General features: G+C 41.9%; 1 protein-coding gene across 1 annotated transcript in view; it reads left to right on the top strand.

Moving 5' to 3' along the window:
* Window positions 1-14,496, top strand: part of shank3a (SH3 and multiple ankyrin repeat domains 3a) — a 154,933-nt gene that overhangs the window by 62,175 nt on the left and 78,262 nt on the right. Inside the window, 4 exon segments of the mRNA XM_071514034.1 lie at window positions 9,418-9,526; window positions 10,064-10,215; window positions 11,221-11,388; window positions 14,332-14,448. Of these exon segments, the coding sequence (XP_071370135.1) occupies window positions 9,418-9,526; window positions 10,064-10,215; window positions 11,221-11,388; window positions 14,332-14,448 (546 nt within the window).

The following is a 14,496-nucleotide window of genomic DNA, read 5'->3' as shown; positions in this document are numbered from 1 at the left end:
CAACGCTCATTTATTCCGCATCATCGCCTAACTTACTGTACGATTAGTTCACCAGGGGTTCATCACCACCTTCATCTTTTAAAACCTATGCTTGCCTCATCCCCTTCGCTGTGGAAGTCTATGCCTACACAGTTTGGCAAATTCTTACTCATCTATCATCTGGCATACCTTCCCCTTCCCTTACCAAAGCTTATGTCTATTATTTTTAACCACCTATGAATCACCTTAGCTCTACTTTCCTTAGTGAAGCCTAGATTTTTAAGTGTTGCCTGTCACCGAATATGCCTCTCCTTTCCTGATCGAAGATAAAATCCTGTCTCAACCAACACTCCTTATACCTCATCAAAACACTCTTTTTTCCCCCTCTGGCACAAGCCCTAGATGTTTGCATTTAATGTCAGTTGAACCATTTTGGTTTATTCTTGACAATAGGCTTTTATCAAACTCACTGACATTATTTTCAAGAGAGCACTGAGAAAATATGGTAAGGTACAGTCTATTAGCTACACAAAATGCAGTGCCTAATAAAGTGTGTATGTTCCATTCAAACACTTGAGGTGAGTAGACCTAGGTTGTGTAGTATAGGTGAACACAAATGTTACAAATCAGCCTAGTAGGACAAATGCTGGTGTTAAGGAGTGTATTACTGAACAACTTTTTCTCTGCTGTTGTGTGATGGGGTAAGAGAGTGTAGGCTGATGCTGCATGCACCTAGCTGGGTCTCTCCCAGTCTGTGTGTCTAATTAAAATGCAATGCCCCTGCAGCGGGAGGGCTTCTGTACAAAGCATCTGGGACACAGAGGTCAAGGCCTGCCCGCTCCTGCTCCCGCTCCAGCCCTTATATAATCCACTGTCAACAAAGACTCGAGAATCGGGAACGCTCCGTGCCAGATGAGGGTGTTCGTATTGTGCTGACGTGACTAGACACATGAAGAAGCAGTTGTCTGTTTTAATGTTTGAGTGATTGTTGATGCTGCAATATGTAGTAGGAAGTAGGAACTTCCTATCTTTGCTTGTCTTACTGCATCTTGCAGGAGCACAGTTGGCTTATGTTTTTGGGAGGCCTGTATTTATGGATGCTACCTCATTCTGCCATCTTAGATGAAGTAGTGCAATCATATTGATGTAATTTGGTACATTATATTGTATAATCACATAATCAGATTATTTGACAGAATATTGCAGTTGCAATATAAACTGTGATTCATATCATCAAAAGTTTTTCTTGCTCTAATTTTTTTAGAACTTTAAAATTGTTTAAAGAAAAGTGATTTTGTTAAAAAAAAATAGATATTGTGCGGGTTTGAGTATGATGAAAGGTTTTCACCCATATTGTACACCTTGTTTAGAAATCCAGTTTGGACGCCCTTCTCTCTTAAGCAATTAATTGCAGCCTCTCCGATTTGAAAATTACAGAGTTCATATTGCAATTTTGTTTTTTTGTATTAATTGTTCAGCTCTACTTACCAGTAATTAATTTAGTCAGATGAAATAGAACAGTTTCAGCCATTTTGTTGCATCTTTAGCATTGAGTCTCGGTGACATTGTCGTTGGGTCCAATTTATCAGCCTGTCAGTCAGAGTCAGGGCCGTTCTCCACATCACTGTCAGGCCGGCTGAATAGATAACTAAGTCCCCTGGCATCTGAATAGGCGTCACCACAAAGATATGATGGCTTCACGCTGACAGGCTACACCTGATAAGTTGCCACCAACAAGCAGTGGCATCTGAGTCAGCTGTCTTTTGCCACAACACAATCAATAAAACAAATAGATATTTTCTACAGTCTTAACTGTGCTTAAACAAATACTGCCATTGACCATGTCACTAACTATCAGGAATTACTCTGTATGAGAGGACTTCCTTTCCCCACACAGTAGATCTCCTATTTTAAACTAAATGTATTCATTTTGTATTTTAAACAAAATGTCTTTTAACAGCTTTTTTTATGTTGTGTAGGGCTTTTCTGGTTCGGTAATATGTATGTTTTTGTTCCTTCCTTTGAATGACTTGCTCTGCTTGCTCTTTCCTTTGTTTTATTCCTTTATCTATTATCTGTGTTCAGTGTTTTACTGTTTTTATTTTAAAAGCACCTTGTAACCTTGTTACAAAAGGTGCTATATAAATAAAGTGTATTATTATTTCCTCTCATGGACTTTAAACATATGCTTTTGTGCCACATGTATAGGTGCATTATGCCGTGATGGGAGTATGGGAGTTGCCATCTTTGACCGTAACCATATGCCTGTCTCCACTATGCAACAATCTACAATATGTTTAGGCTGACAGCAGTGCGCTGTAGTGACTGGGCAAAGCATCAGAGAAACATCCACTCGAGGCTTATGCTGTTTCTCTCCCAACTGTTCAGGCAGCAGCACGATGTTGTGCGATGGTCCCCAGCGCATCCTCATGACCCAGTGCACCGCCTCACTGTGTTTGATGCCTAAACAGTTGTGACGCTTAAGAGCATGTGTGTATTTAACGGGCCAGCTCGCATTAGGCCAGTATATGATCCTTCCGAATAAGCATCATGTTGTGGAGCGTTGTAATTACTACTCATCCATGGCACTGCATACTGTAGGCCAGCTGTAAGGGACCCGGGGCTATGTAGCCATGTGGTAATGAGTGTAAATATAGGGCAGTGAAAGCATCTCACACACATACATACATACATGCTGTATGGATCACACATGGATGAACATGGGCTATTGGGCAGTGCATTAAGTGTGTACACCCCTTTTTATGAAGCTATGGTGAAGGCACTTAGTAAAAGGAGGAGAAAGTGCAAGAGACAATAGCAGAGCATAGACGGCGAGAGAGAGAGAGAGAGAGGCAGGAGAGAGAGAGAGAGAGGCAGGAGAGAGAGCAAGGGAGGCAGGGAGAGATGTGTCTTCTGTGTAATTTCTGGCCTCGTCCCCTGGCTTTTATCAGGTAGTGGCAGATGATCCCCTTGAGAGGTGGAGGAGAGGAGAATCTCCCTGAGGTGCTGGGGTTTCACCAAGAAACCACAGTAACATCCACAACCTTTATCCTCCACCTCCTGGTAGCAGGGATAGCTACTATTCAGGACACACATCCATGGATGCCTGACATTATTTAAAAGTGGTGGTGGTGGTGGGTGATTTCTTGGGTCCTCCAGGTGTAATTTTTCATGACAACTCCCTACAATCCAAGCTCTTAAATATGGTTGGTTTTACTGTAATACTTTCTATTCAGCAGTCATTTCTGTCATCTCCTTTTTCTACCCTTAGTAACCTCTCTCTGCTCTGGTGTGGCTTCTGTCCTCTCTGTCTCTCTCTGAGGGTTGTCTTTTCTTCTGTGTTGTATGAAATATTGGACTGAACCCTTAAAATCTGTCCACAATGGCATTGCTTTGGTAATATATAGAACAGATATATAATACAGGTAAGCATCAAAATAATGGAAACACCACAATTATTTTGCTAGAAAAAGATATTTCAAAATCCATTTATTTGTTTTTGTGTTCTTTTGTTTGTTTTGTTGTTGAGTTCTTTGCAAAGTATCAAAGTTAAAAAGAAATTATAAAAATTTATGTAAAATACATTTCAAGCAACAGACAATTATTTTTGCATAACTAGAACTCACCGCATTTGCTTCATTTGGGCTAAACTGTGCCTCCAACTAAAAAGACTGCCTGCTAGTATGAGACGAGCCAGCTGAAAAATCTAGCTCTAACATTGCCTGGCCAGCTACAGTGGTGACGTTAACTGACATAAAGGCTATTGTGTCCAACCTTTTGCTTGCAACAAATGAGGCTGGCAAGATGATATGTGGGTCTATTATTAAGGTACAACAATGAAAATTAAATCACTGTACTACACAAATTGTCCTACCTTGCCCCCTCAATCTAATACCGTTGATATTAGCAGCAGTTTCTATTTGTATTTTTTAGGGCCAGAAATCATAGCAAAAAGACAGTTCTTGCCCCCACAGGATTAAAAGTGTGGGGGCAAGTGCTCAGTTTGCTCTATGGACTAAGTGCTATGCACACATAAACCTGAAGAGAGCACAAATCAAATGGTGCAGTTGAAGAGTCATTTCTAATCATATGGAGAGCAGGCACGGACACCTTGTGCTGAGCATCAAACTGAATCAGGAGGCTATTTGCTCTGGTAAACAAGTTGGTAAATTGCCATAGATGGCAGGAGTAGATTATTGCTGCTGTTTCTGGCTGGTACTGCACTGAGATGAGACACTACCCTTCAATTCTCCCCTCTCTCTCTCTCTCTCTCTTTCTCTCTCTCTCTCTCTCTCTCTCTCTCTCTCTCTCTCTCTCTCTCTCTCTCTCTCTCTCTCTCTCTCTCTCTCTCTCTCTCCATCTGTCTATTTCCCTTGTCTGTTTTTTCTCGATCCAACACAGCAGGGTGCCGCCATCCCCAGCCCTGAATCTAGTAATGACAGTATATAAGAAGCTGCAGACACCAACAGATGAACTATTAGTCATGGTATGGAGTTAGACAAGACAGGATTGAATCGCGGTGTTTGTGCCTTGCCTTATAAGGCTTCAGTGCTGTCAGTGTGACCACACCAGACCAACACACTGACCTTTGGAATGAAGTGTGACAGTGGTAATGAGTGAGATCCAAGGTGCATTTGAGCCAGGACATTGTAAGAGTAAGAATTTAAAGATGTGCTACATGTTGTGCCTGCTGCTTTGAAGTGATAGAGGGGTATTAGCTGCCTGAGAGTTCCCTCCTGTGTTGGTAATCAGTACTGAATGGCTATCGAAGAGAGATGGGAGGTGTCCGCTGCTTCACTGGTGGCAACTAGTACTAAATGACTGAGAGCACATCTTTCCTGCTGAAGAGAAATGGGAGTTGTCCACTGCTTCATCCGTGGTGCTGTACAGCCACACTGTAAGCTGGGATATGTGACTGAGGGGCTTTTTGTGTCTCTGTGATCAATTTGATCTGTAGCTTCTTTGAAGACCCCCTGAAAGCTGCCTTGATGTTTTCTTTAGATAACGGTAGATGTTACCTATAAGGCTGTGTCCCAAACCTGATGATTAGTGATGATTTCTGTACAATAGGAGTAAGCTACTCTAACGCGACATCAGCAGAAGACGTGTTTTAAAGGCATGATTTTACGTGGGTAACGTGAAAGTACTCGAACAGGTTACTTTTAATGATGATTAACTTAGTAACTTAACTAGTTACTATTTAGGGCAAGTAACAAAGTAAAGTAACTAGTTAGTTTCAAAAACAAACTTTCCCCAACACTGCTTGTGCTTGAATCATCTTCCTGCTAATGATAGTGCCTGTGTTTGTATATATGCATGTGTGTGAGTGTGTGTGTGTGCGTGTGTGCGCGCGCATGTCAGGTTAAGAAGTTAATTACTTTAGCCTCTTTGATCAGATTTTTACAGCCATTTTGGTCCTTTTATGGGCTTTTTTTTTATTAAACTATGAAATAATACATTTGTATTGCATATTGGCACTCAATTTGAACCACTAAGATTTTTATTATTTTAAATCATAATATGTACCACAGGTCCCAGACTTCTTTCCCACTGCTGGAAACTCAGGCCTTTCAGAAGATGATGGTGCTGTTTTCCCCTATCTCTGTCAACAACCGCTCCCTCTTCTACCCTTCAATTGAGTTTTCTTTTACAATATTGGTTGTTTTATATTTTGTCGACACTGGTTTGTGTGGGGTCGGTATTTTCACCTACTGCTGGCTGCGTGGTGCCAACAATTTCTACCACTTCAGGCTGCGTACTCAGTTGTTTTCTGATCAAAAATTCTCCATTTTCTTACCTAGGAAGCACTGGAAAGAGGTCATAGGCTCCCACAAATCACCTACGGTGGCTCATGGGGGACAGTAGTCACATTCATATGTGAATATTTGGCAACTGAACAGATCTAATGTGAACAGGTTGAAATGGATAACATGGTATTCCTAATTACTGGAGGCATTTTTTTCCCCATCAGGACAATTTTGTCCCGAGTACCTGTTAATTTCTCACCCTGGAGCTTGCGCATGCATGCTTGTGTATATTCAACATTTCAAACATATCGGAGCATAAAAACATTATATTAAAAGCATCAAATGTTCAGCAAAGACATTGGAGGAAATAGCATATGATAGCGATGATACCAGTGACTTTATTTTTCTAGCATTTGTTATTGTTGTTATCGTTGACAATGCCCTTACAGGCAGAATCAAAAACAATTAAGGCAAAATGAAGATCAAAAATATATATAATAAAAGGTAGAAATCAATCATTTAAAACAGTACAATAGGGCATATCTGTAAAAGTCAGTTTTAAGAAGTGGTCCTAAAGATGATACTGATTTGCCCCCTTTAGACGGGTCGTTCCAAAGGCCCTGATGGCAAAGCCCCTCTCACCTTTAGTATTCTGTTTAGACTTTGGCACCGCCACAAAGGCCTGGCAATCTCAGGCTGCTCTTTGGCTCATAAGGGATTAACATGTCTGTTATGCAGCCCCTGGCCCATCCATGACTTAAAAGTCAAAAGTAAAATCTTGCATTCAGTTCTGAAATTATCTCTTCTGACAGAATTTTCTGTACAGATTTGGTGCTTTTGACTGCCTAAAAAGAGGAGGCAGCTTCCACTCAGAGTAAAATTGCTTTGACAAATCTTGGTTGAGTGGACCAAGTACTAAATCTGCAAAGGTGAATGCAGCCGATGGAAACAAACTGATAGCAATCACATCAGTCTCAAAAATATTGTCACTACTTACATTTTTTATCTAAATCTAAATTGGTTACTTTTGATGTGGTACGTTCAGTGAGTTTTTCTGACGAAGTGGTCAGGCAGCACAAACAGAAGAGTAGACCTATCTAGTGTTTAGAGATTGCTACTAAAACTAATAGGTAACCATTGCACAGATGGTAAAATTGAGTTGATGCAGTCTCATCTTTTTGTACCAGTTGAAAGCCTTTCTGCAACATTTTGTTCAGGCTGAAGACATGAGAGGGAGTTTTGACTAAGGCAGGAAGAAAGAGAATTGCAGCAGTCTAAAGGAGGAGAGATAAAAGAGATGGCAGAGATTAAAGTATGAATAACTTTTTCATATTGCCAAAGGATACGAAAATGGGTAATTTTGGAAATATTTTTCAGCTTGAAAAAAGAAGACTTAAAACCTTCTTACCTTTTTATTAAAACTTAGATTGGCATAAAAATATTGCTTAATTTTTGGCCATCACTTAATATAATAAGTAGACTGTTAATGATATCGATGGAGGCGGGTCTAGAGGGTGTGTGATATAAGACAATTACTTATTTATTCAACAATAAAAAAATAACAAACAAACAAAAAAAAACATGTTGTAATGTATAAACAAACCCCAAACATACTATTTGCAGTTATTTCAGTGACACCAGTAGATATGGCTTATATATCATTTTCCAGCATGTAGTGGACCCAGTGGTAAATTATTGGTCTTGTAAAAATAACAACCAGCATGATAATTATGTATTTAGTCATTCCACTAGGCTGCACAGAGCAGGGACTTTCAAATCTGACACAAAAAAGGAAATATGACAAAGTATAGTCTTTTTTTTTTTTTAAATGCTTTCATAATGTTTAATCAGTTGTCTGTGTGTCATCATTTAGAAAGAAGAAAATGCTGTGTGTGTCTTTGCATATGTGAGTGTCTCACAGAGAGAGAGAGAGAGAGAGAGAGAGAGAGAGAGAGAGAGAGAGAGAGAGAGGAAGACACAAAAAAGAGAGAGAATTCATTAAGAACTTTACCCAAAGCAGATTTACCATTACAAAGCCTTTTCATCAGCCTTATGTTCAACAGGCAATATAGCACACATCAAATCCAGCTGATCACTAGCAAACCATCCCCCAGCCTCTTCAAGGGCATTATACTCTAGCAAGGTATTTTACAGTGCACACACACACACACACACACACACACACACACAACCTCAATGCTCTTCCCACTCATGTGTACATTGGCTGCCGGAGCTGTCTTTGTATCCCATCACCATAACAACTGCCACAGAGCATCTGAAAAAAAGGAAAACTCCAAAGTGAATTTCTCTCACTCAGTTTGACTTGGAGATGGTGAGAGTAGCGGTCGGCAGCTTCTCGCGGCACGTCGGTGTGGTGTGTGTGAAGAAGAGGGAGGCTGGCAGAGGCGCGAGGGCTGCACGTTACTCTGTGTGATTACAAAAAGGGTGGGGGGGGAGGGTGAGATGTGAACCTGAGGAGGTATGAAGTGTGACTTTTCGTAACGAGGGATATACATGACGCCGCACATGGTGAGTGTCAAAACGCCTGCTGCATTCTGCTCACATTCTGGCACGCATGTGTACATGCTTGTGTGTGTGGACAAGTTTATTTGGATTACCATGTGCAAAGTAATTATGTAGTAGTTGTGTGTGTGTGTGTGTGTGTGTGTGTGTATGTCTGCGTGCGTCTGTAGGCTTCAGCACATGTGGATGTTATGTAACGGCTGAGGCTGAGAAACCTTGAGAGAATTCAATAGCAGTGAAAGCTCTCCTGTGAAGCTCATCTGGGGTACCGCTCCATCATCTGACAATATCACCTTATTACATCCTCAAGAGATCTATCAATCAGGATTTATTGGTATTTTATATGTTCAATATTAACCTACAGTATAGTCTATCACTTGTGCTAATTCCCTTTCATACTTTCATCATTAAGTAGGTACTTAAAAGATACACTATGGGCTACAGTGCTCGTATGTCTCAGATAATACAAGATAGATTGTTTCCTTGATATATCCCACTGTAGCTGCAGCCTATAGAATTATCTGTTATGAAATATTAGCATTGGTACCTTGCTCACAGATCCATTTTCCACTCTATACTCAACAGGCTTATACCCATCAGCAGAGATGATAAATGTTTGCAATCATAAGTCACTGAGGAAATGAATTAAGTGAGCTTGTGTGTGCGTGTGTGTGTGTGTGTGTGTAGGGAGGGTGGGTCTTGTGCACATGTGTTTGTGCATGTGTGCAGCTTGCTTTATGAATATGGTCTCAACAATTGATTTTAGACCCTATGCTGTATGTGTATGTTGTCCTCGGGCAATGTATAATATTACTGTCTTTTCATTTTAACTCAAAAATCCACAATGGCTTCAGGATCTCATTTTATTGGCACTAGTCTCCAAAGGAAATGTCTTCATTTCAGTGTTACTGTACAGCTTTTTCCCTGAGTGCTTTTGTTCGCCCAATAATAGCTTATATATTTGCTGCACATGGCCCATTCGTTTGGCATGACAGAACAGAAAAAAAAACCTTCACACACAGACAGAGAGAGCCGTGCACTTCAGCTTTCATCTCTTAACTGCATTATTAAACATCCCCATCCACACGGGTCTTACATCATCCAATCACATCTGTCTCTTCCTCTGCTTCCCCCTCTCCCCTTTGCTCTCCTTGTCTCCCTCCATCAGGCGAACCTGAAGAAGTTTATGGAATATGTTCAGCAGAGGAACATTGAAAAGGTGTCAAAGTTCCTGGAAAAAGGCCTGGACCCCAACTTCCACGATCCAGACACAGGAGGTGAGGAGGTTTACATTAAGCCTTATCCTATCTCTACCCCACCTTAGTCTCTCTATCTCTCTCTCTCTCTCTCTCTCTGTCTTCCTTCACTACAAAATAACCATGTATGGATTTTCTGCAATAAGCCTGCTGCATGCCGGGTAAAGCTGGATTTCTCTCTTTGCTAATCTCCTCATGTTTATGCAAATGTTTGTCCAGCCATTTGTGGAGGGGCCTCTGTTGGATGACCTGTAGTCTGACAGAGGGGCTGTCAAGCTAGGGGAAGATGAGAAAAGGTTTAACACCGACAGGAAGCAGCCACTCAAACAGACTGGAGGCTGACAAACATTACAGCCAAGGCAGCAGTCCAAATGCAGAGTCACTGAAAATGTAAACCCACAGTTTTCACAACTACAATGCACAGTTTTGTCATCAAACATTGGCAGGTTCGGTGAAATATAACACATTGTTGGATGTTTCTTTCCCTCCAAGCAGAGTTAGACAATATTGTCACTGGGTAATACCTTGAATGTTGCTGGTTTTTCCTGGCTCTTACAGAATGTCCTCTAACGCTGGCGTCTCAGCTGGAGGGCTGTGCAGAGCTCATCAAGGTGCTGAAGAGCGGAGGGGCGCATCTGGACTTCAGAACAAAAGATGGCATCACTGCCCTACACAAGGCCGTGCGCACCAAGAACCACACAGCGCTCATAGTGAGTGTAACAGACACACACACACACACACACACACACACACACACACACTATCATAAGCCGGAAGCTGACTCAACCCTTTTATTGCTCTACAATGGCTACACCATTTGTCTGCCCGCAAACTTTGCTTTTCCGTCTGGTTTTGTTGAAAACCGTTGGTGTTCCTACAGAGCAGAGGGTGCTTGAGCCATTTCTAAATGATCAAGGCTTAATATGCCCTCTTTGAATGGGCTGGCATATTCGGTGAATGGCCATGGGTGTAACTGGTTTGAGGAGGCTTGTAAACTAAATGAAAGGGTTTCATATGAGTCATCTAATTGTTTCCCCGTAGAGCCGGAGCTGTTGAATTCTGAATGGGTTATTTCCACTTGGTCATTGTCATTACTCGAATGTTCAATGTCGTTGTGGCATGTAGCGTACGTAAGCCATTGTAGCGCCTGGTACAGCATAGAGGAAAGACCATAATCTAGCTTATTTCTTCAAGTAACTTCTTTATTAGTGTATTTTCAAGTAGTTTTTACATGGGTTTTTTTTGGCACAATAAGCATGATTTTTACTATCCCATAGCACAAAATGACCCATAATATGTCTGCAGGGGTTTCACTGGATTGTTCATCAATACCAATGACTCAGTAATTACTTTACCAGGTGCTGAGATTTCTGGCTTTCAAAACTCACTTTCTGGCCATTAGTGCTACTGAATATTGCAACAAATCTCTGTACCAATCTTGAATTGACTTGGTTGTCAGCATGGACATCTCTAACACTCTGACAGACACAAAACTCCTGGGTTCAAAAGTAGGCTGACCTCAAGAGGAGGCAATCGTCCTTCCTAGTGTGATTGACAACTGTATAATTTAGTGCTGTGCGTTGGCGTCTGTATCCGTCGTACGCCAATGCACAATAGATTCAGGATTCATAATAGACTGGGGACTGCCATCAGGGCTGCTACTGTATAAAGTCCTTTTAACACTACCCCCCCAAACCCCCTTCCCCTCCCGCTAGACGCTGTTGGACTTGGGTGCATCACCTGACTACAAAGACAGCCGGGGGTTGACTCCTCTCTACCACAGCTCCATGGTAGGAGGAGACCCCTACTGCTGTGAGCTGCTGCTGCACGATCATGCACAGGTCGGCTGTGTGGACGAGAATGGCTGGCAGGAGATACACCAGGTAATGCATGTTCACACACACACACACACACACACACACACACACATAACAAAGACCAGTGGCTAATGTGCAGAACACGAATGCTGGTGCAGGTGCACAGTAAGCGGTCTGGTATGGTTTACAGGGTTGAATTGATCTGATGCAATAAGCTATTGTGCATTGCACACACACACACACACACACACACACACACACACAGTGCATGCACATTTACTCAGACATATCTGAGAAGCCCAAAAATGTCATTACCCATATGTGTTTCTGTAGTGTATGGATTAGAGGCCCATAGAAGTGAAGAGTTTATGGGACTACAGAGTTCATTGCCACCCAGACACGTACTCAGTTGCTGCTGTTGCTGCAGCTGTATCTAAGCCAATGGCCGGAGGGCCCAAGCAGTGGTGCCTATCCGTGTTTAGCGCAGAAATAGGTTCCTGACTTAAGGAGAGCAAACGCAGCATATTGTGCGCATTTCATACGCATAAGGCCCCCAAGGCATTCTCTGCTCCGTAAATATAATGGAGGCTAGTGTCTACATGCTGTTTTTGTTTGTGTCAGGGCTTTTTAGGTTATGTCTGAGTGGTGACGAGAGAGAGGCTGGACGTCTATGTGTGTGTATCTGTCTGAAGGACTTGTAAATGGAACCAAAGAGACAGCTGTGGGAGTCATCACTTCTGTTGCTGACACTGAATGCGAAGGATCAAGGACAAGATAGTGACTGGCAACATTTAGCTATGAATGAGACTAGGTGAACTGAACTAATGTTGAATAATACTTTTTACAAATCTGACATGTTGCTTGTTAAACATTTAGCTCCAAGCCGCTCAATCCTTACTTGTCTTAGGAGTGGACACTGTTCCATTCCTATTTGATCTGTTGCCACTGTAAATATAATAACTCATTTGAATGGCAGGAGAAAGTCAACTCAGCCAACAATAATACAGAATGAGGCACCATGTCAGTCAATATTTGCCTGTCTTCTGCACCGCTGTTTCATTACTTGCATGTTCCCACCAACTCGCCCCTTTATCTCTTTTTCTGCTCTCCTCTCCTCCATGGTTACCGATCTGGTCTTGTTCATAAGAAGGGCTTATTATTGTCATTACTTACTCTAGGTTAAAATAACATAATTATGAGGCAAAATTGAAAATGTACAGACAGTGCTGGTAAATCCTGTGGCCCAGCTGAACTGTTTTTCAGCCTAACGTAAAGAAAGAGAACAGAAAGGAGAAAAAATAACATGCAATTTAAACCAGTTGTCAGTTATGGGTGAACTATTGTAACTATTGTGTTCTGGAGTCCTGATCTCATGCCAGTTGAATGAACTTTTTACTCGCTTAGAGGAAAGTTGACTCAATCCTCTGCAGTGGAAAGTCAATGGTTGGTTTGCGGTGTCTTGTCTCTGAGCAGAGTGGTCCTGTCTCCATCACACACCGCTTCTGTCCTCCAAGACTTCTCCACACCGGAAAAGAGGGCTACCGGAGGGAGAAATGAAGACATATAGTGGGAAAGAGAAGTCTTTGAGTGGGCGTCATTTTGACCTGTGTTCCCTCCCCAGTGTGCCAACATTGTAGGGATTTAAAGAGGGATGGAGTGTTAGCCCAAGGCACTGGCATAGCTGCGACATGAGTTTTGAATCGGGTCATGATTCTGTTGAGTGTTCATGAATCCTAGATAGTGAATAGTAAAGCCAATAGTCCTTTCGTCCTACACACTTCCTCTCCATGTCCTTTCTCACTCCCTCTCCACCTCTCTCTCCCCTTCCTTTTCTCTGTTCCCTCTCCAGCATTAGTATTCTAGTGGTACATATTGTGTACAATAGGATACACTGTGGAAGGTCTGATAACAGACAACAATCCCAACATCATTTGTGCTCCGTCTCACTGCTGTCACACACTCTTAGCGAGAGAGAACAATGGAGAGAGAGAACAATTACTAGGGGGAGCTTGTGTGCTTGTTTGTCAATGACACAGGACAAAAACCAGGGGAGAGGGAGGGAGAACTGGAGAGGAGATGGATAGAGATTAGATGAATAGTTTATTGCACCCAGTTGTGTGAAACAAAGGAGCTGAGAAAAGGCATCTCTCTTGCCAAAAAACTTTAACTCACAGATTTACATTTAGCCTCAGGTATGTGATGTAAACAAGGTTTTCCCTTGCTTTTAGAGACTGTTAACAACACCAGTAAAGGGATTTCTATGCAAGGAAAAAACAACGGACCACATTCAGTAGCCCAAGGAAAAACAAAAGGAAAAGATTAAACTTTTTGTAATATTTAGGTGGTCTGTATAAAAACTTTTTTGGGCTGCCTAAGGGCATTTTCACTTTATATCGCTTTTATGTAACCACATTTTGTGCCAATTAAATGAAAATGGCGGTTGCATGATGTCCACTTTGTTTCCATAATGTCTGTTCAGCTGGTGATGTCGAGTGGCATTTTTTTACATTGTAAAATATAAATAGGTTGTGTAAATAAAAATAGATACATGCAGGAATGTTACATTTACCACTGGCTTCAGTTTTTGCGTATATTGTCTGACTATGGCAAGAGAAGACTGCTTGCACTGGCTTTGGCGATGGAGCCAGAGGAGAGGACTGCAGTCAGTTATGTGCATAGCATGAATTTCCACCTCTTAACTGTGATTGGTTGGCTCACAAAAAAACGCAGTCAGAGGGGTGTCCTGGTGGCTCAGTTGGCTAAGGTGCTTACCATGAACCCATGACATCCTTGGCTCAAATCCAGCCTGCGACCATTGTCACATCTCCTGTTCTCGCTCTCTCCAGTACAACAAAAGTGAATTAAAAAAAGCTCAACTCAAGCACATTGTTCTAAAATGTTCTTTGTGTGTTTTTTAGTTTAAAGACAAGGTTCCCCCTTGTCTCTACAGTGGCAGTTTGAAAAAGTGGAATAGTGTGAACACACCCTTCTTTAAATCTGCTCCCTCAGGCATGTCGCCACGGCCACGTGCAGCACCTGGAGCACCTGCTTTTCTACGGAGCTGACATGAGCGCCCAGAATGCATCTGGAAACACCGCCCTGCACGTGTGTGCTCTCTACAACCAGGTACCAATGATGAAGAAAGATGGATGGCATTATGATTTGTGTGTGTGT

The sequence above is a fragment of the Centroberyx affinis genome, unplaced genomic scaffold (genome assembly GCF_046629955.1).
Source record: "Centroberyx affinis isolate AG114_WGS23_722 - 3 ecotype Tasmania unplaced genomic scaffold, CSIRO-AGI_Caff_v1 ptg007894l_1, whole genome shotgun sequence".
Lineage (NCBI taxonomy): Eukaryota > Metazoa > Chordata > Actinopteri > Beryciformes > Berycidae > Centroberyx > Centroberyx affinis.
The sequence above is the reverse complement of the archived record's forward strand: the minus strand, read 5'-3'. Positions and strand labels throughout refer to the sequence as shown.